The 23,367-nt window shown below is 41.3% G+C and overlaps 1 protein-coding gene across 1 annotated transcript in view; it reads right to left on the bottom strand.

Moving 5' to 3' along the window:
• PLEKHO2 (pleckstrin homology domain containing O2) overlaps window positions 1–7,093 on the bottom strand; it is a 45,213-nt gene extending 38,120 nt beyond the window's left edge. The window contains exon 1 of the mRNA XM_003339991.4: window positions 6,895–7,093. Coding sequence (XP_003340039.2) covers window positions 6,895–6,906 — 12 coding nt within the window. The 5' untranslated portion in view covers window positions 6,907–7,093. The remainder of the gene's footprint in view (window positions 1–6,894) is intronic.
• Window positions 7,094–23,367: the final 16,274 nt, after the last annotated feature.

Here is a 23,367-nt window from a genome sequence, read left to right as displayed (position 1 = left end):
CTGGACTGCTAATGATCTATCTTCAGATCCAGTCTTCCTGGGATGCCAGTTGGGGTTGGCACATCTAGGGACAGGACAGCAGCAATTGTAATTTCAGCAAACTCAAGTGCCAACAACTACCAAATGTCTGGCTCTGGGTGATGCAGATGTCTTATGATATGGTCCCTTCTCAAGAAGCTTACCGTCTACTTCTACATTAAAGGGCTGAAAGGCATGGAATATGATATTTCACAAAGAGAAGAATCTAGGACTATAAGAATCACCTATCCAGTGAAAAGGAACATAATACTTCAGGGGAAGAAATACACATTTAATGAAAGAGAGGACTTCCAAGTATTCCTGATGAAATGATAAGAGCTGAAAATAAAATCTGATGATCAAATATAACACTCGAGTAGTGTAAAAAGAAAAGGAGAAATTCAAGGGACTCAATGAAGCTAAACTGATCACATCCCTACATGGGAAAGTATGTACTAGGATACTTAAGATATCTAGGATACAAGAAATACTTAAAGTACTTACAATACTTAAGGTAATCAAAGGAAACAATGGAGTTGGTACTTCAAGCACCTAAGCATACTTAAAGTATGGAAGATATTTAAGAACTTTATTATTATTAAAGCAGTGAACAGGAATGTATAGAGAGAGCAGGGACTAAGTTGAATATGATGAGATGATATACAAAGAAGCTTCCAATCTAGTTGACATGGAAAGTTCACACCATTGGAAGCAATCCTGGAGACGTGATTGATGCTTCAGAAACACTTACCTTGACATACAAGCAGAATAAATTTGATACTAAATTGTTTAGCACAGATTGGATATTAAAGGAATTCATAGGAAGAGGAAATTAAATAGGATAACAAAAGACTTCATGGACCAAGCATCTCTTTCTTTCCTCATGAACTTTTAGTCCCACCTCCTCCATTAAGCCTTGGAAAGAGCACTAAATTTGGAATTAAAAGTCCTGAGTTCAAATACCAGTTTTAATGCTTACTATCTATTTTCTGGGCAAGAAACTGACTTTTATGGCCCCCAATTTCCTCATTTTTAAAAGAAGGAGGATAGTGTATGATCCCTAAGATGCCTTCCCACTCCTAAATAAACATCCTTCCCTGACTTACAGAGATTTCGCCCTTCCATGAACACTTACAGAATTTGCTTCTTTTATACTATCCATTTTCTATTTTAGCTTATGAAACTTAAGATATTTGAATCTTATCTTCCTAAGTAGATTAAAAATTCCTTGAAGGCAAGGAAGCACTTAGGATATACCTTTGTATTGTCCTTCCGTCCCTCCCTCAAAGGCTGAGCAAAACAAATGAACAAATAATACATAAGTATTGGACAGGAAATGTACTGGTAAATGTTAATAACCAGCTCTTTAGAGGAAGGAGGTAGATGTGTGCAGGACACACTTTTAAGTTTAATCTGGATTATTAACATTTTCTCCACCTGTTTCTTAAGTCTAGACAGTCAATAAAACAATAAATTGAGCCCAGATTTGTTGTTCAATCATTCTAGTTGTGACTCCATTTAGGGTTTTCTTGGCAAAGATCCTGGAGTGATTTGCTATTTTCTTCTTTAGGTCACTTGACAGATGAAGAAACTGGGGCAAACAGGATTATGTGACCTGCCCAGGGTAACACAGCTAGTAAGTTTCTGGGACCGGATTTTAACTGAGGAAGACAAGTCTTCCTGACTCCAGGCCTGACATTCTACCTACTTCACCCTAGCTACCTCCTGATTTATAGTCTTTGCCAATTCCTGAGATGCTCACACTGAAAATTTCACAATCATCAGAGCCAGTATGAGCAGATTCCAATATACCTCTGGTACCAGAAGAATTAGAGATGGTCAAGGCTAGGCTGAAGGGCTATTGGAATGTCTATAATAAGGGAGTTAGCCCTGTAAAGTATATCATTTCCTAAATGTGGATCAAATCCATCTGTTTTATGGTGGAAAGAAGGGGTAGGATTTGTAGTAAGAAGATCTGAGTTTTAAGTCCTGATTCTGTATACCAGGGATGAATCCTTTGGTGAGTCACTTCAGCTTCATGTTCCTCAGTTTCTTCATATGTAAAATGTGGTAGTCAGACTAGAAGATTTCTGAGGTGGCACAACAGATATGGTACCAGGCTTGGAGTCAGAAAGATTCACCTTTCTGAGTTCAAATCAGGCTTCCAACACTGACTGTGTGACCCTGAGAATGTCTCTTAACCCTGTTAGCCTCAGTTTCCCTAACTGTCAAATGAGCTACAGAAGGAAATGGCAAACCACTCCAGTATTTTTGCCAAGAAAATCTCAAATTTAGTCATGAAGAGTCAGACATGACTGAAAAATGATTGAACAAGACAACTACCAGCTCCAAATATATATCTAAGGAAGTGAGGTTCTTAAAGGACATGTAAAGTTATAGAACTTATAACTGGAAGAGACCTTGGAAAACATCTCATCCTAAAGAAATTGAGAAACTTGAGATTCAGGAACTGACTTGTCAAAGGTCATCTATTCTGGCCTTTACAAGGTCACAGGCAGTGGAAGAGTAAGTAGCAGAGCTGTTAAGACTTGAACTAAAGGCCTCTGATTCCTTATATTGCTTCAGAGATTTAGACTGGTAGAATGAAGAAAGGACAGGCAGGCATAGGAAACAGCATGACCCAATGTAGGAAGGAAACTTTTATTATCGCATATCATCATCATCCCCATACATCACACATGGTCCCCTTTGCAGATGGCTAAGTTTGGATAGACTCAGTTCCTGCTGTCACTCTGTTCCACCTGCCTCCTCCCTTTCCCTCCTCCCCCTCAGACTTGGAGTCACCCTTCCCCCTGCTCCATGAGGTCAGGGGATTGGCAATATACCCGGAAGTTTTAATAAGCCATCCCCTTTCCTTGGCGCAGCATGCCACTGCCACAGTGGAGGCTTTGTCCTTCTCAGCCTAGTTTCACGGCTGCCTCTCCTCTCCCTCACTGACCGGCTGACCACTGCTTTTTCTATTTTTCCCTCCTTCTTCCCTCCTCCCAATCATCAGGTCTCCATGGAATCCTTTGGGTACAATTTTGGTACCTTCTGCTACATCCCAAGACCACTCTACAGCAATATATCTCTTTTTTTCCCCAAGAGCATCTTAGGCAGGGCCAAGGACAAAATGCTACAATAGCCATTGTAGAGGAGGCTTTTTCAGTCAGGGATGAAGTGACCAAACTACATACTCTGCCAAACAAAAATGTGATAGAGAGCTATGGACGAGGCTCAGGTAAGTACAGTGTGATAGCCTTAAATTGGTTACAGAGCATCCTATACACTGAGCTTCCTTTAATCAAATACAACAAATTAAATAAAATACCTTTAAATAAAAAATATAACAAAATATTAACCTGACAAATGAATAATATATAGATTCTAGGTAAATTAGAGACAGAAAAGTCTAGGACTTAGATGCTACTGGAGTACCTAAAATCAAGTGAGGGGGAAAAATCCTACTTCCTGTAGGAAATAAGTTCTAAGTAGCTCTTAAAGTAAAAAGGGACAAACTTTGACATCATAAAAGTAAGAACTTATCAAGGACAGGAAAGGTTCCTAGGTAAGTCAGAATTATAGAACATTAAAGCTAGAAAAATCTTAGAGATCATAGAATATAAATTATAGAAAGCCTCTCATTGCTAATTCCTAACCCCTCATTTCATACATCAGGAAATGGAGACCACAGAGATGAAGAAACTGGTTTAAAATTCTAATTAGTAGCAAAGTTGGCACCTAGAATCTCAGTCTTATCCAGTGTTCTTTCCACTACCCAGCACTGCCTGCAGAAAAGAAACAGGGAAAAGACCAGATAGATTGGAGCAAGGAATATAAGCCAGGATGAAGCCAATGGGTTAGAGACAGACATGCCTAGGAATTGAAATTTGATTCAGAAGAAACTGAGAGGAGATGAGAGTTTCTGGGAAAGGGAGTGGCAGTATCAAAATTAAGCTAAATGGATACTTTCTTCACTTCCCTGTACAATCTGAAGGAGAAGCTGTTGTCTAGGTATAAGGAGAGTGAGCCTGAGAAAGAAAAACTAGAATTAAGAAATAATTTGGGATAAAAACATTTAGTATTTGGCACCAAGATAGATGTGAGGGAAGACATAGGAGGTGAGAAGATAAAGAAACACTGAAGATGACTTCCAAACTTGGGGGGCAGGGATGAAGGATGAAAACTCCAATGGCAGTCACCAAAATGGTAGATGCAAGGATGGAGGGAAAAGATGAAAAGCATAGTTTCACTTTTTTAGCTTCAGTTGTTATCTTTACCAGAGAAAAGACTGGGTACAGAATCTCTCAACCTCCAATAGAGAGAGTTTGGGAGCTGGTTTCCAAGACCCTCTCCAAAGAGGCTCTGATCTGAAAAGTTGTTTGTTTGGTTTTTTCCTTGCTGGTCAGCTCCTCTCCCAACTACCCACTGGCAGGAAACCAAATCACTCTGTCCCAACTTACCAAAAAGTATTTGCAAATCCAAGCAGAAGAAAAGAAAGGACCTAAAAGAATATAGGCAAGTCAATTAACCTTTTTTTAGATCTGTGTTATTATCTGTAAAAAAATGTGGGATTTGGACTAGATGACCACTAAAGTCCAACTCTCAATCTAGGACCCTATGAACCATTTCACTTTACAGATAAAGAAACTGAGGTCCAAAGAAGAAAAATACTATTCCTACCTCCTATATGAGGCTTTTCCAGATCCTCTAGCTACTAGGCCTTCTCAAAAAATTATCTTGCATTTATTTTGTATATATTTTCTGTTTATTAAAACAGTTTTACCCTGTGGAACATGAGCTCCCTGAGGGCAAAGAATGTTTGGTTTTTGTCTTTATAAATTCCAGCACCTTGGTATAATGCCAGGCACATAGTAGATATTTAATAAGCCTACTTTGTGAATAAATGGCAGAAATGGAACTAGGGTCTCCTGAATCCCAGCAATCTAGTGTCTAACTATGTTGGTGCTATAAAGACATGATTACTGAGACAGCAGGGAGGGAACAGAAATTTCCTGGGTCAAACTGTTGTTTTGAGCTAATCATACATGAAAGGTTTCTGGCCTTGTTAGCCAGGATCTTACTATGTTCAACTACCACTTTGGCCAGAGGTTAGAAATTTGGTTTTCAGGAAGAGCTGAAGACCATTTTGATACCACTAGACTCCTTCTAACTTCATAAGGATTCAGCATCTTCCCTTGACCTCAAGGGCTCAAGCCACCCTTACTAAGAAAGGAGCCAAGTTCTTAGCCCATCTTTAGCCTCCTACCTCTAAGCTATTGCTTTCTGATTTCCTGGAGTCTGAGACTACAGAGATTTGGTCTCAATAGAAGATTGAAGAAGGTCAAGTAAGCTCACATATCCATACCTGCCTCCAATTACCAAAATGGTAGGAACTCTCCCCTACACCTCTGAGCCACCATGACCCTTCTGGGTAATTGAAATTCTAGGATCCTTTGCACTCCTATCAAAAGGCTTGAGGAAACCCTGGCCCAAACTGGGAAAAGGCTATAATAGCCTTCAGTCAAGGCTGACACCCTTTTCCTCCCTACCTTCTTTTCAGCTCTTTCCTACAGGAAAGCTATTCCTCATATTCTGAAGAGTAAGGAAAGGGGGGGGGGGCACCAAAAACCGAAGACATCATCTGCATCCCTGTGAGTCTGTCTATCTGATTAGCCAAGAGAAACAAGGGCTCAGGCTACCCACCACAGTCTTATTAACAGCCTCTGCCCTCCCTCCTTCTCCCTACCACCACACCGTGTTCTCAGGACAGATGTGGTCCAGTGGGTGGGGCAGCATAAAGGTCCTTTTTCTGGGTAGAAAAATGCAACTTCTTGGCCAACTCTCACAATACCCCTGAGTTTGAGGGGAGAGTGTGTGTGTCTGTGACTGTCTATATCTGTCTATATTATGTGTGTCTGTGCGTTGTGGGGGGGGGGGGGTCTGTGAGGGAAGGGTGTGTGTGTGTGTGTGTGTGTGTGTGTGTGTGTGTGTGTGTGTGTGTGTGGAGAAGCACCCCTTCCCAAAACCTCTGTGTACAAGGCAGGTTCCCTTCATCGACTAAGACACATAGTTACATTGGCTCAGATCTCTGTTATATCTGGCAGTCTAGGTTCCCCCAACAACCTCTGAAAACTTATAAAGACTCACCCCTGCACTACCAAAACAAGGAGGCTCCCCTCCACTACCAGACATCCCCTTTACATTCAGACAGAGGAACACATTTACAGGGTGGTTCTCCTACCACAACAGCAGAGTTGAATTTCAGGGACCCCAGCACGATTTTGCCCTGCCCTGCATTTCTGGGCCCCGGGAGTGAAGGAGGCAGAAAAAGAGAGGCAGGCTGTCCAGGGCTGAGACTAGGAAACTAGGGAACTAGGGAACCCCCCCACCCCCACTTCGAGGATGAGCAGCGCCGCCAGCTCTTCGTGCCCTCGCAGGCATCCTCACTCCGACTCCCCAAACCACTAGCCTCCCGTTGGCCCGCCCGCCCGCCCCCGCCCTTCCTCCTGGTCTGTTCTCCGGACTCTCTCTCCACTCCCACGGTCTGTATCGCCCCAGCCAGCGGATCCGGTAACCCAGCCCGGTGCCCATAGCCCTGAGCTGAGCCAGACTCCCGGTGCGCCCGTCTCTGCCGCCGCCCCTCCCGGCAAAAGGGAAGATACGCGGCTAGGAGCGAGGAACCCCAGGCAGCGCCGAGAGAAGGAGGTCCAGAACGACCCCTGGCCCAGCCCAGCCGGCCACCGGAGGCTGGAACCCGACGGCCAGAAGCAGGGCAGGAGCGCGCCTGTCCCCCCTGAGGACGGGCTCGGCAGCCCCTTCCCCTCCCTTTCTCCGTCCCTCCCTCCCGGGGGGCCCCCCTGCCACCGGCCTCACCTCCTCCTCCATGGCCGGGCCGAGCGGGAGGCGGGGGGACGGGCGGGCGGCTCCCGCTACTGCCGCTCCGCCCCGGGGGTTACTAGCCCGTACGCCGCGGGGGCCCCGCGGCTCTGCTCGCCCCCATCCCAGCCGGGCGGCGGCTACTCCCCTCTGTCTGTCCCGCCCGCAGCTCGGCCAGAAGAAGAAACTTCGGCGGGGGGCGGAGTCGAAGCCGGGGAGGGGTTTCTGAGGCAGGGGCGGGGCTGTGGGCGGGACAAGGAGGCCGGGAGGGGTTGGTGGGGCCAGAGTCCGGGTGGGGCCGGACCCCGGAGGCTGGGGGGTACGGATGAGGGGGGCCAGCAGGAGTTTGTTGTGCTGGTGGGGCCAGGGCTGGGCGGGGCGGGAGGCGGGGCGAGGCGGGGGTCCGGATGGGTTGATGTATTGGTGGACTCGTAGCCTGGGCGGGACCCGGAGGCGGGACCGAAAAGGCCAAGAGGGGCTGGGAGGCCCGGGTTGAGGAGGGGCAGGGGCCGGAACCAGAGCCGCGGCGAGCCCCTTCTTTCCTTTGGGCTATTCCCGAACCAGAGGTAGTGGGATGTAAAATGGGGGGCCCTGGATGTCCAGCTGCAGTCTGAAGCTACCTGTCAAAAGAAGAACCTCGATCGGAGACAGAGAAGGGCTGAGGTTGGGGAGGAGGCTGGAGATGGATGGCTTGCGGTCAGGGCTAGGGGTAAAACTGATGTCTAAGATGGGGCGAGCCCCTGAATGGGCTGACCTAGGCGGAGCTGAGACTTGAAAGGGGCGGAGTCGAAGCTGCCGGAGTTTAAACCTCCAGCCGGTCACCTCCTGAGACGTGACTCTAGCCCAGCCCCTCATCCCCCTCCTCTTCCTTCAAGACTGTCTCCTCCTGGTTGGCTAGTCCTGGGACCCGCCGGTAAGCGCCTCTTTGGCTCTGGGTACCACTCACTGCCTTCCTCCATCTCCGTCTCATTGGAGTCGTGGTCCTGGAGGAGGAAAGTGAAGGCGAGAACGTTGGAGGCAGAAGCCTAGGCAAGCTGTAGGAGCTAAAGCAGGGCCTTGAACGGGTTCTCTCTGCAATGGGTTGTATCAATCTGGTCACCTCCCTCCTAGACCTGTCAGAGATCTGGGAATTAGGACACCTGGGTCCTTTTGGCAGGTCAGGCCCTGACTCATAATGACTTTTCGACTCTTCCCCCCCTGAGCCTCGATTTATCCTAGTAAGTACACAGGCAATGCTGTGGAGGAGAAAGAGAGCTCAACTTGGAATCAGAATAAACCTGGTTGCCATTCCTGCTTCTTTGCATTTATCTGCTTTGTGACCTTGGACACCAGTCATTTAACCAAACCTCAGTTTCCTCATTTGTGTTTTAGTCACTTTTTCAATCATGTCTGACTCTTCATGACCCCATTTAGGGTTTTCTTATCAGGGAACCTAGAGTGGTTCACCATTTTCACAGATGAAGAAACTGAGGCTAACAGAGTTAAGTGACTTGACCAGAATCAGTATTTGTGATTCGATTTGAACTCAGAGAAGTCTTCCTGACACTAAGCCAAGCAATCTGTTCTAGCTACACTACCTAGCTGCTACATTATTTGTAAAATGGTCAGAATAATAGTAGTACTTAGAGTACTTGTCTCCCAGGCCTGCTGTGTGGATTAGATGAGTTAATAAAGTGCTTTACAAACTTTAAAATAGTAAATGGTAGCTATTATCACAATTTAACCTACCCAAAAGGTACTCTAGAGGCAAAAGCAACTGGACTTGCCCAGGGCCTGAGCAATTCAGTCTTGAGATTTTTTTCTAGGTGTAACTTTAAATGTTTTCAATGAGGCTGCTGCCAATTCCAATCATCCTCTCTCTCCTTTTATCAGAAACTGGTACATGCTCTTCTGCCCATGATCTGAGTTGGTCCCCAAACCAGAAAACAACCACTTTCTTAAAAAAAAAAAAGATTACCACCACTTTCCAAATGAAATGCCTTCCCCTTCAGCCACAAAATATCAAGTCTTATTCTTTTGTCCCCAAAAGATCTCTCTTCCCTCTCTCCCCTCAGGCCGTTTGGACTTAAGACAATATTCTCTTTGGAGGTTTAGTGGTGCCCTTTCCCCATAGCCAAAACTTCCTCATTACCCACTTCCAACTGGCATATTCCAACTCTGGGAGCCCAACTCACCACAGAAAGGGTTAAGTCAGAATTGCAGGATCAATTGTGACCTCCTTAGGCTCTTACTTCTACTGTAGCAACTTTATACAGTAGTTGGGTCTCGACTTCCAGCTCTGCCCTTTCCCAGACAACTGTCTCCTCAGCTGGGCCCTGGGCACCCTGACCTGCTTTCAGGCCTGTGTCCTGAATGAGCAGTTTAAGAGCCTGATGCCCCAGAGGTAACAGTGCCCCCTGGCCTGGTTTGTCACATGAAGAACAAGGGCAAGAAAAGCACCCCACTCTCCATTCTCAGAATAGATTTTGACCATCAGAAAAAGGTGCTGGACTCACTGAGAGTCATGGGCCGTTGGAATATAAGGAAATAGGGAAACTTGGATGGCCTTTCCTGCCTAGAGCCTCCATTCCTTTGGGGTTTTTTCTTTTATCTCTACACAAACCCCCAATTTGATATTACAGGATCATATATTGAGAGCTCAAAAGACCTTAAAGGTCATTTGCTCTATCTCTTCACTTTGCAGATAAGGAAACTGAGGCCCAGAAAGATTATATCACTTGCCTAAGGCTATACAAGGGGCATCAAAGTGAAGCAGGGAATAGAGCACTGAGACTAGAATCAGAAAGATTTGTCTTCGTGAGTCCAAATTGGACCTCAGACACTTACTAGCTGGGTGGCCTTGGGCAAGTCACTTAACCCCATATGCCTCAATTTCCTCATCCATCAAATGAGCTGGAGAAGAAAATAGTGAACCACTCCAATATGTTTGACAAGAAAACCCCAAGTGAGGTTACAAAGAATCAGACTGGACTGAACAACAAGATTCCATAGCCTTTTCTTTCCTCTAGAAGAGAGTAAATACTCTTACTCTGCTTGGAATCCTACCACCTACCCCTTTAGAGTGCCTCTCAGATGCCACCTTTTCCACTCACCATAATAATCCCTTCTTTCTCTGAACTAGAGCACCCACACCACTCACTTGGCACCCCTCTATTGCCTTCCAAATTGTGGTTATCTTTTTCTTTGGCTATCACTTGTCTCCCCAGTAAGTAAGTAAGTAAGTACGCTCTTTGAGAGACGGATCATGTTTAGGTATCACTAGTAGCCTGCACACACAGAAGACACTCAGTAAATGTTTTTTGATTGACAGGGTACCCCTGATGGTGCCAGGAGGAAGCCTGCTGGGCATTTGCTGACAAACACACCCAACACAAGTTTTCCAATATCCTAAGCCTTTTGTTGTTTCTCCACAACCACTTGACAGATCTGAAATGTCCTGGTGCCTTTTCTGTTTGCTGTAGTGTCTGGGGAAGAAAATCCAGCCTGGGATATCAGAGGAAGTCAGGCCTGTGGCAAGATGATGCAGACACTATGTGGTTTTATTTTTCTCAATCTCCAGCCTTGTGCAATCATTGCTCTGCCCTCTGATCCTGCTTGGTTTTCAGACATGCTGGGCTATGCTGGTTGGACCTTCAACTCCAAAGGCTAAAGTAGCCCAGGGAAATGGAGTCTGGGGCTGGGAGTCAAAAGAGCTCATGTCTGGGTTCTGCCCTGCCCCCTGGCTCACTTTATGAACTTAGGAAACTCACTGATATTCCACATTCCACATCCATTGATGTATTCACCACAGCGCAATGCCTCTCCCAAACCTCTAATTTTACCATTAAAGTTAAGGCTAGGTTCTGACATCCATGCTACACATGGAATCCAGAAGATAAGGATTCAAATTCTATCTGAGACAGCTATTTGCTATGTGACCCAACTAATAACTCCAGTGCTTAACACAATGCCTAGCACACAGCAAATTACTTAACAAGTTCTAGTTGAATTGACTCAGCTTGATTTAAGACTCTGCAAATCATTTAACCTCAATGGACCTCATTTTTCTCATCCATAAGGGATGAGTCCCTTCTAGCTCTAAAAAAGATATTCTTAACCTTTTTCAGGTCCTGAACTTCTTTGACAATTCGGGGAAATCTATGAACTCCTCAGAATTATGTCTTATTAAAATTTTTAATGCATGAAATAAAATTGGGATCTCGGTATTGCAGTGGATAGAGTGCCATGTCTGGAGTCAAGAAAACATCTTCCTGAGTGCAAATCCAGCCTCAGCCACTTGGGTGACCCTGGGCCAGTCATTTACCCATGTATGCTTCAATGTCCTCATCTGCAAAATGAGCTGGAGAAGGAAATGGCAAACTACTCCAAGATCTTTGCCAAGAAAACCCCAAATGGGGACATGAAGGGTCAGACACAACTGACAGAATAAAATAAACTACCAAAGATTACAAAAGAAACCAATTATATTGAAATGCAATTATGAAAAAAATATATTTTTTAAAACTAATTCATGGATCCCAGGTGAAGAGCTCTAAATCTATGATCCCATGCCATAGGTCCCTGCCAACTATTATATCCCATGCGTCTATATTGTGATCATCTTTAGAATGGAAAGGATGGGGGGCAGCTGGATAGCTCAGTGGATTGAGAGCCAGGCCTCGAGACAGGAGGTCCCAGGTTCAAATTTGGTCCCAGACACTTCCTAGTTGTGTGACCCTGAACAAGTCACTTAACCCCCATTGCCTAGCCCTTAGCACTCTTCAGCCTTGGAACCAATACACAGTATTGATTCCAAGGTGGAAGGTAAGGTTTAAAAAAAAAAGAATACAAAGGATGCCTGAAAAGACTGAGGCCAAGGCATCAAAGGAGGCAGAAGCTGCTTCCCTCCTCATTCCCTGCATTAGTCTCACAGGAGATAGATAGCTCCTCTACAATCTGCTCTAGTCAGACCACCTCTAGACTATTGTATTTGCTCTGAGAGGCCCATTTTAGTTGGAACATCCTACCTACTGGAGATTGATCAGGATGATGAGGGGCATCCAGTTCATGCCATTTGAGGGCTAGCCAAAGGAACTAGGGGTGCTTAACTTGGAAAATAAAAGGTTGGAGGGGACATGCTACCATCCAAGACACTGAGAAAGAACTTTATGTAAGAAGTGACACCTGGGTTGTGCCTTGAAAAAAGCAAGGGTTACAACAGGTGTGATTAAGAGGAGAAGCAAATTCTAGATAGATTTGGATAGGGGAAAGAGAACAAAAACTTCAGGAAGGAAGGAAGGGAGGGAGGAAGGAAGGAAGGAAGGAAGGAAGGAAGGAAGGAAGGAAGGAAGGAAGGAAGGAAGGAAGGAAGGAAGGAAGGAAGGAAGGAAGGAAGGAAGGAAGGAAGGAAGGAAGGAAGGAAGGAAGGAAGGAAGGAAGGAAGGAAGGAAGGAAGGAAGGAAGGAAGGAAGGAAGGACTTATTAAGCACCTAATATGTACCAGGCACTGTGCTGAGTGCTTTATAAACATGTCATTTGATCTTCACAACCACCTTTAGAGGTAGGTACAAAGGTTTTTCTATAAGGTTATCTCATTAAAGAGGAGCAAAAATAGTAGCCATCATTGGAAGTTTAATGGAAGTTTGATGTAAGGAAAAACTTCCAGACAATTCTGGTTCTCCAAAAGTGGAATGGTATCAGGTTTTACCCTCACTTGAAGTCTTTTTTAGCAAAAGTTGGATGCCCACTTCCTAGTATGCTATAGAATGGGTTCTTTTTCAAGGATGATCCAGACTAGATGGTCACTAAGATACCTCCCAACTCTGAAATTCTGTGACTAATAGTGAATAATTGAATGCTTTTTATTGCATACCGGCTAACATTCTCACTAGTTTTCTCCATCCCATGCTATGCAATGTATATTGTCACTGACTGCCTACCACATAGGAAATACAGAAGCATAACCCAGGGATACTACCAGGGTGAAACTTATAATAAATTCTGAGAGATGAGACTCCTGAATGGATAAATACCACAACGTGAAACACATTTCCTTGTTCAGTGATCCCTCTCCCTACAGAGCTGATCCTGGGCACAATTATAGCACAGGTGAAGTTGGTCTTAGATCCATGTCAATCTATGAAATAGAGTGCTTACCTGTAAAGAAGCCCTATGACTAAACCTCTTCTACCAAACCTTCTTTGATGAAGTAAAAATTAGATGATGATTTTTCTTCTCATCCAATCAGACTTGTTCATTCAACTCCTTGATACTAAAAGGCAAACTAAGCTTGTTAGCAAATTCCCCATATATTCTAAGTACACTGGTAGTCAGTGCTAAGGCATTAAGTAATTCTATATATACATTACATTTGCAGTTGTCCTTATTCTGTAGCCTTTTTCTCTCAGATTCTACTAGGGGAGAGCCCTAAGACTTGGAATCAGGGGATGTTGGGCTTAGGGAGCAGGGAATAAATGAATCAGTGTACAGAACAGAGTAAAAAGTAAGAGCAGCCTGAGACAGGGTGTGCAAGGACAAGAGGGAGGAATCACAGGCATGGGAGGAGTCCCTTTCCATGCCTGGGCCTGCCCTTGACTCCTCAATCTACCATTCTATGAGGGATGAATGATCTAGTTCCTCTACAGCCTAACCCATGAGTCAAAACTCTAGGAAACAGTGAGAAAGCAGGATCAGAGAGATGCAAGAGAGTAGTCAACAAAGGAAGGCGGCCAGAAGAGAAATAAATACCCTAGAGAGTTCCCCACTGAGTGGACATTAGCTTTTCAGAAGGCTGAGAGAGGAAAAGCATCTGAGGGGCACCTGATAGCTCCCAGTGGGTATCACTGAAATTGAGGAATCAGCTAAATTCATGAATTTGAGGTTTCCTATAAATTGGTTATAAACTTCTTAGATATGGGAGAAAATGTAAGCAAGAAGTCTACAATGTACATGTTTTAATATATTGGATTTTATTCTTTGCTTTTATGGATATGAACAAATAATTGCATAGTTAAACTATGTTTGTGCATTCAATTTCTTTATGCTATTCTAGTATGATGTCATGGAAATGCAACAAGAAGGAAAGAAGGCAGATTTTTCCCAGTGAATAGGGACCAAACCAAGAATTTAATTGGAAAAATACACCAACACCACACCCTCTGGACTAATGAAGAAGGGGACTGTCACCCACAAAAGGAGAAAACCATAGTGAGTTTACCATTTCCCTAAAATGCTCTCAGATGTTGAGGGGAGAGTTTGACCAATGGACTGAGTGTGAGATTGCCATTGGGATCCTTATTGTTCAACAAGATCAGGCAAGTATATATCTTTAGCCCCATGGTTAAACATATATAAAGTAATTTATACATTTATTAATTATCAGGCTTAGTTCTTGCTCTTGTGTGTCTTTTTTTTTTCTTTTTTAGGGAAAAGGATAAAATTTATTTTTAAAGACTCCTACAACTTCACTTGTTCCCCTTGGATTATTTTCCCACTCTTCTCTTTTCAAAAAACAAAAATTCTATCAAAAATAATTTTTATGCCTTTTTTTAGCATCATCATAGTTTTCCTCAGTATTATTCCTCCTGCCCCTCCTAGAAAACCAACTCATATACACAAATATTGGGGTAGTTTAAGAAGAAAAAAAAACAGAAAAGTGCCTATAACAGAGCAATACTTTGGAAAAGTCAGAAAATATGTACAAAGGGCAACCTTTGTGGACCACTTGCCTCTGCAAAATAATAGGATGGGAATGTCTTCTCATATTTCTTCTTTCAAGCCATGCTTATTCTTTTAAATTTTGCAATATTCAGTTTTGATTATTGTGGGAGTTTGACTTCTTTCTGTTGATGATGTTGTAGTCATTGTGTATTATGGAGTGAGGTGGGGTTGGGCTTTTTATTTTTTTTAAATTACATGTAAAAAGATTTATCATTTTTAAAAAATCTGAGTTCTTCTGTGGGAGTAGAAACACAGAAGAAAAACAACTGCTTGATCACATGGGTTGATGGGGATATGATTGGGGATGTAGACTCTGAATGAACATCCTAGTGCAAACATCAACAACATAAAAAAAGTTTTTGACCAAAGACACATGTAAAACCCAGGGGAATTGTGCATTGGCTATGGGAGAGGGGTGGGAGGAGGGGAGGGAAAGAACATGAATCTTGTAACCTTGTAAAAATATTCTAAATTAATTAATTAAATAAAATTTCCAAAATTAAAAAAAAAATCTAAGTTCTAGGGGGCAGTTGGGCAGCTCAGTGGATTGAAAGTCAGACCTAGAGACTGAAGATCCTAGGTTCAAATCTGGTCTCAAACACTTCTTAGCTGTATGACCCTGGGCAAGCCACTTAACCCCCATGGCCTAGCCCTTACTTTACTTCTGCCTTATTGATTCTAAGGCAGAAGGTAAGGGTTTTAAAAAAAGACCTGAGTTCCAAATTCTCTCTTCCTCTCCCTCCCTCCTTTAGAAAGGCAAGTAATTTTATATAGATTATACCTGTGCATACATGCAAAACATCTCCATGTTAATCCAAGGAAATAATGAAAAAAATGCAAAGGAAGGAGGCCTCACAGTACCAGATCTCAAACTATACTATAAAGCAGTGGTCATCAAAACAATTTGGCACTGGCTAAAAGACAGAAAGGAGGATCAGTGGAATAGACTTGGGGTAAATGACCTCAGCAAGACAGTCTTTGACAAACCCAAAGACCCCAGCTTTTGGGACCAAAATCCACTATTTGATAAAAACTGCTGGGAAAATTAGAAGACAGTATGGAAGAGATTAGGTTTGGATCAACATCTCACATCCTACACCAAGATACACTCAGAATGGGTGAATGACTTGAATATAAAGAAGGAAACTATAATTAAATTAGGTAAACACAGAATAGTATACTTGTCAGATCTTTGGAAAAGGAAAGATTTTAAGACCAAGCAAGAGTTAGAAAAAATCACAAAATGTAAAATAAATCATTTTGATTACATTAAATTAAAAAGATTTTGTACAAACAAAACCAGTGCAACCAAAATTAGAAGGGAAGCAACAAATTGGGGGAAAAAATCTTCATAACAAAAATCTCTGACAAAGGTCTAATTACTCAAATTTACAAAGAGCTAAATCAATTGTACCAAAAAATCAAGCCATTCCCCAATTGATAAATGTGCAAGGGACATGAATAGGCAATTTTCAGATTAAAAAATCCAAACTATTAATAAGCACATGAAAAAGTATTCTAAATCTCTTATAATCAGAAAGATGCAAATCAAAACAACTCTGAGGTGTCACCCCACTCCTAGCAGATTGGCTAACATGACAGCAAAGGAAAGTAATGAATGTTGAAGGGGAACTGGCAAAGTTGGGACATTAATGCATTGCTGGAATTGTGAATTGATCCAACCATTCTGTAGGGCAATATGGAACTATGCACAAAGGGTGATAAAAGAATGTCTACCCTTTGATCCAGCCATAGCACTGCTGGGTTGATATCCTAAAGAGATAATAAGGAAAAAGACATGTACAAAAATATTCATAGCTGAACTCTTTGTGGTGGCAAAAAATTGGAAAATGAGGGGATGCCCTTCCATTGGGGAATGTCTGAACAAATTGTGGTATATGTTGGTAATGGAATACAATTGTGCTCAAAGGAATAATAAAGTGGAGGAATTCCATGGGAACTGGAACAACCTCCAGGAAGTGATGCAGAGCGAAAGGAGCAGAACCAGGAGAACATTGTATACAGAGACTGATACACTGTGGTACATTAGAATGTAACGGACTTCTTCATTAGTGGCGATGCAGTGATTCTGAACAATTTATAGGGATTTACGAGAAAGAACACTATCCACATTCATAGGAAAAACTGTGAGAGCAAAAACCCAGAAGAAAAACAATTGTTTGATTACATGGGTTGATGGGGATATGATTGGGGATGTAGACTACAAATGATCATCCTAGTGTAAACATCAACAACATGAAAAAAGTTTCCTCGGGTACGGGAGGGGGCAGGGGGAGGAGAGGGAAAGAATATGATTTTTGTCACCAAGGAATAATGTTCTAAATTGACCAATTAATCTTTAAAAAAAAAACTCACACATTTCCATGTTAGCCATTTGCAAAAGAAAACACAGATAAAAAAAAACCCTTCAAGAAATATAAAAAAGTTTAAACAGTATGCTTAAATCTGCATTCATAACTCTATCAGTTGTTTCACTGGAAATGGATAACATTTTTCATCAAAAACATGCAGAATTATCTTAGATTGTATTGTATTGCTGAGAATAAGATCAATTATTCACAATTAAACACCTACAATATTGCTGTTACACAATGTTTTCCTGGTTCTATGACCGCAAAAAATGTGAGTTTCAAGACTGTTAATTGCCAAAACTGTAAAGATAATTTTGGTGTCTTGATTTTAATCAAAAATAAGTGGTCGCCATGGGAAAAATTCCCAAATATGAAAATACCCAAGTCAGCTGGGTTTTATGGAGATTTATTTAATTAATACAAATGAAGAAATTAAGGGAAGGGAGAGAGACAGAGTAAGAGGAAATAGTAGGAAGGGCCGAGGCCAATTGACCTAGGCCTGAGCCTTAAGAGAGACTAGTCAGTCTTTAATCACTCACCACAAGGTTTGTCCCAAGCAAAACTCCAGTCCTTCACTGAAATCCTCAACTCCTGAACTGAGTTTCGGAGACCCAGCTCCTCCAACTAACTCCAAACTCCAACTACCACAGTGAATTCCAACTCACTCAAATTCAATAAGTCCCTTCCTTTTAAAGAAATTTTCTCTTATGTCACCTCCCCTAAATTTTCACATCTACCAATCACAGTAGACGTTTTCCCCAGGACTGACCATTCTTAGTTCACATCTTCTTTTGTTATCACCTTCTCTGAGTAGACTAAAACTTCACACCTCTTGCCTTTTGTCAGTTGCTTGACCTTTTTAGTGATTAATTTAACCTTTATAGGTACTTAGTACCCTTTTGTATTAGATCTAAAAATAGACCTAGCTTAAGGTTCTAGCTTTACTCTAAGTATGAGTTGGGGACTTTTCATTGTTCAGTAAGGAGTTTACAACTTTATCTTCCCCTAAAGTATGCCTAAGTATGGGTGGAGTAATGTTAAAATTCCCAATACATTCCTGATCAAGTACCTCCATTTGTTACAATAAGGGAATAGCTTAACCAAATCTTCTAAGGTAGAGTCTGAGCAATTTTAAGATTCATAGTTCTATTCACTTTATTTTACTTCAGTTTATTCATGTCTTTCTAGGTTTTTCTGAAAGCATCTTGTTCAACATTTTTAAATGTTTTATTTTTTCCAATTACAAGTAAAAATTTTTAACATTCATCCTTTAAAACTATAAGTTCCAAATTTTCTCCCTCCCTACCCTTTCCCCTCCTTCAGAATGCAAGCAATTTGCTGTTTTATATATGAAGTCATAAAAAAACAGTTTTGTGTTATATTTGAAAGAAAACACAGACAAGAAAAAGAAAAAAGGGAAGTTTTAAAAAGTATCCTTCAATTTGCATGCAGACTTTATCAGTTCTTTCTCTGAAGATAGATAACATTTTTCATTATAAGTCTTTCAGAACTGTGTCAGGTTATTGTATTGCTAAGAATAGTTAAGTCATTCGCAATTTATCATCATTCAATATTGCTATTAACTGTGTACAATGTTCTCCTGGTTCTGCTCACTTCACTTTGTGTCAGTTCATGTAACTCTTTTCAGTTTTTTTTTCTGAAAGCATTCTTCTCATCATTTCTTATAGCACAATATTATTCCATTACAATCATATACTGTAACTTGGCAGTCATTCCCCATTTTGATGATCTCTCCCTCAATTTCTGATTCTTTACCACCACAAAAAAAAGAGCTATAATATTTTTGTACAAATAGGCCCTTTTCCTTTTCCTTTGATCTCTTTGGGGTACATACCTAGTAGTGGTATTGCTGGATCAAAGGATATGCACAGTTTTAAATGCCATTGGGAATAGTTCCAAATTGCTCTTCAGAATGGTTGGATTAGTCCTGTATAATTAGAATCTGCCCCGCAGGACTTTATATCCCAGCATCCCACTTTCCTTCTCATGTTAAGTCCTTATGTTTTGGAGAAAAAGTTTTGTGTAACCCTGACCTTCACTCTCTTTTACCACTAACTCAGCTGGGAAAACTTCTCCTTTGTCTTTTTATTTTCTTCTATTTCAAGTGATTATTAATAAATCTTATAAAATATAACACTTGGGGTTATTGGATATTAATTTTAATCTTACAGTCCACAGCTATGCACTATGCATTTATGTCCCTATTTCTCCACCAACAGTGGATTAGTTCCTATTTTTCCTCCAACATTTGCTATTTTCCTTTTCTTTCTCATTAGCCAATCTTATAGATATGAGGTAATACTTCAAACTTGTCTTAATTTACATTTATCTAATCAATAGTGATTTAGAACATTTTTTCATATGTGAAGATTGGATTTGGCTCTCCCCTGATTGTAACAATGAAGGTTGTGAAGATTAACAATAACAATGTGATTGTGAAGATTAAATTGTAATCCCCTGTCTATTTTTAGATTTAATTCCCAAAGTGTAAACATAGTTCTTAAAGTTGAGTATAGAGATCTGTCTGTTTTTAGATTTTTAATTCCCATAAGTGTAAATAGAGTACTTAAAAGTTAAGTATGGAGATCTACCCATTTTGGATTTAACCAGAAAAGGTAGAATACCCATCTCACACACACTAGGTGGGAGGTCTGTGACCCACGTGTGAAAGAGTGGGTGACGAATCAGAATTGACTGACTGCCTTCTGAGCAGTGCTAGAGTGGAGCATCAGCTGTGATTGATAGATGTAAAAATTAGAGGAAGTGAAGGCAAGAGAAAAATGTCTTTTAAAAGAAAGTAACAACTACCTGAAAGTAGTTCAACTTGGAACTCTCACTTGGAGTGAAACCTCCTGTGAGAGAGAGTTCTGCTGGAGTTCTTTTGGAGTGGAGAATTTTCTCCATTCAGAAAAGTGCTGACTGTACCTGTTTCCTGGTGACCCCTTTTCCTTGGCTTTCTGGTGAGTGCAAAGACTGACTCCCTTTCCTTGGCCTTTCTGGAGGCACTAGCCTCTGGAGAGGCCCATCATCTTGGGACTCCTTTCCCTTGGCTGGGGCCTCTGAATTCCTGCCTGGCTCAGAGGAGGTAGGAGTAGCTATCTCTCTCCTTTCCTCTCTTTCTCTCTTCCTTAATATTTTTCTTCTATTGCAAATGAAGTACCATAAATTCCATTCTGACTTGAGTAACTCATTTGGGATTTATAAATTTAAATCCCTGGCAACCAACTAAATTATTATTCAGTCCAACCATATATTTAACACATATAACTAGAGACTTGATTTCTTCAGAAAACTTCCTATTCATTTCCTTTGACCATTTATCAATTGAGGAATGACATGTATTCTCATAAATTTTACTCCATTCTCCATATATTTGTGAAATGAACCTTTATAAAAAAATTTGTTATAAAATTTTTTACAGATTCCTGCTTTCCTTCTAATCTTGGTTGCATTGGGATTTTTTGTGAAAAACCCTTTTAATTTAATGTAACCAAATTACTCAGTATATATTCCATAATGTTCTCTGGCTCTCATTTGGTCATAAATTCTTCCCTTAACCATAGATCTGCCAGTAAAATTGTCCATGTTCTCCTAATTTGTTTAGGATATCATTCCTTATGTTTAATCATTAACTCATTTTTTCCTTATCTTGATATAGTAAGAGATGTTATTGGTCTAAATCTAGTTTCTGTCAAACTCCTTTCCAGTTTTTCCAGCAATTTTTGCCAATAGTTTTCTAGGCTCTGCTTATTTCATTGCATCAGTTCACATAGATTTTTCCATACTTCTTTGTATCCATCACATTTGTAATTTCTTGTAGCAAAGTAATATTACATCATATTCATATGCTACAAATCTCTTTAGCTATTCCCCAATTGCTGGGTATCTTCTTGTTTCCATTTCTTTGCTATCACAAGAAAAATGCTTCTATGATATTTTGATGTATATGGGAACATGTTTTTAAAATCACTGACTTCTTTGGGATATGTGACTTATAATAGAATCTGTGGGTCAAAGGGCATCTCTCCCAGCTTTGTCATCTTTAAATTTCATTTTTAGTAACCTCTATCTATGCCTTTATCTAAGCCACTGACAAAAATGTTTAAAAAGGAAGGATAAAAAGAATAAGTATTTTATTATTAAAATACCTGCTTTATCTACAAATACTATCTCATTTGATCTTCACAACAACTCTAAGAAGTAAGGGTTATTATTATCCTCATTTTAGTGTTTAGGAAAATGAATCAGACAGAGGTGAAGTGATTTGCTGTGGGTCACACCAGCTGGTAAGTGTCTGAGGCCAGATTCATCGGGCCAAGTAGAGCTCTCTAAGGTATTGCACCAGAGGCTTCCTTCCAAGTCAGAAATAAACTGACTATTCTTTGGATCTAATCATAGGAGGGAAATAGGAAGATACCAGAAGATACTCACCCATGAACTAGAAGTCATAAGGATTTCAGGACAAGCTGTCATATTTAAGCTTAATGTAAAGAGAAACTTCCTAGTCATTAAACTTACTCAAAAGTAGAATGGCTTGTTTCAGAGATAGTGAGTTCTCCATCACTGGAGATCTTTAAGCAGAGGTTAGGGATGCTGTAGGGGATGGAAGTGGGCTTGGTTGGACTTGAATTTAGTACATGCTCCCCACAGAAATATTCAGTTTTTCTCTGGTTTCTCCCTGGGGTCAGATAGCCTTTAGGGTTCAGTGATGGATCATGTCATGTGCCACCACCTCCCAGAAGCTTTTGCGGGTATCTCCTTGTTGGTAGTAGTACTTTCTCCCTCCTCCAATTATTATACATAAATGTTCTATCCCTCCCCAGTAGAATGAGCTCCCTGAGAACAGGAATTACTTTGTCTGTGTATCTGCAAGACCTAACGAGATGCCTTCCATACAGCAAGAACCATAATAACTTGTCAAAGCTGCTGAGTAGCCAGATTGAAAGAATCAACATTAATGGCCCAATGTCAACTTGGATAGTCTCCACTGGGATGGCCCAGAGAGTTGTACTTAGCCATTTTTATCAATGACTTGTATGAAGGCGCAGATGGCACTATTATCAAATACACAGATGGCACAAAATTGAGAGGGATAGCCAATGCTTTGTATGATAGAATCAGGATCTAAAACCATCTTGACAACCTGGAAAATTGGACTGAATCTAATAAGATGAATTTTAATGGGAAAAATGTAAATCTGACATGGGTTTTTAAAAAATGAATTTCACGGGGGGGGGGGGGGGGCGCCTGGGTAACTCGGTGGATTGAGAGCCAGTACTAGAGATGGGAGGTCCTGGGTTCAAATCTGGCCTCAGACACTTCCCAGCTGTGTGATGCTGGGCAAGTCACTTAATCCCCATTTCTTAGCCCTTACCACTCTTCTGCCTTGGAGCCAATACACAGTATTGACTCCAAGACTGAAGGTAAAGGTTTAAAAATAAATAAATAAATAAAAATTTAAAAAATGAATTTCACATATATGAGATGAAGGAGATATGGTTGGATAGCAATTTGTCTGAAAAGTGTCATATTCTTCATGACCTCATTTGGGGTTTTCTTGATAAAGATACTGGAGTGGTTTTCCATTTCCTATAGCTGATTTTACAAATGAGGAAACTGAGGCAAACAGGGTTAAGTGACTTGTCCAGGGTCACAGTTAGTAAGTGTCTCAGGCCAAATTTGACAAGATGACTCTTCTTGACTCCAGGCCCATCACACTATCCACTGCACAATCTAGCTGCCAGCGTTTTGTTGCTAGGTGGTAAAGTGAATAGACCTTTAGATCTAAAGTCAGGAATACATGAGTTCAAATTTGACCCTATTTGCTTCAGTTCCTCATCTGCAAAATGAGCCAGAGAAGGAAATAGCAAACCACTCCAGTATCTTTGCCAAGAAAACTCCAAATGGGGTCACAAAGAGTCAGACACAACTGAAATGACTGAACAACAAAACTGTGCTAAAACATACAAGAAAGTGAATGTGATCTGGAGCTGAATTAAGAGAGGAATACTCCCCCACCCCCATCTTGTGAATGGGGAGATGGATGATAAATCCTTTTTGCTTTCCTCAGGTTAGACCACAGCTATAATTCATTGATTTCTGGTTATCAAAGATATAGACACCGATAAGTTAAACATCCAGAGGAAAGCAATCAAAATGATGCTTCAATCCATGAAAGGATTATTTGAAGGAACTAGAGCTAGAGATGTTTAGACTGGAGAAGAGAAAAGAAGATGATGGGTCCTAGGTTCAAATATGGCCCCAGACACTTCCTATCTGTGTGACCCTGGGCAAGTCACTTAACCCCCATTGCCTAACCCTTACCACTCTTCTGCCTTAGAACCAATACACAGTATTGATTCCAAGACGGAAGGTAAGG

This window comes from Monodelphis domestica, chromosome 1 (genome assembly GCF_027887165.1).
Source record: "Monodelphis domestica isolate mMonDom1 chromosome 1, mMonDom1.pri, whole genome shotgun sequence".
Classification (NCBI taxonomy): domain Eukaryota; kingdom Metazoa; phylum Chordata; class Mammalia; order Didelphimorphia; family Didelphidae; genus Monodelphis; species Monodelphis domestica.
Note: the sequence above shows the minus strand (reverse complement) of the source record. Positions and strands in the feature narration are given on the sequence as shown.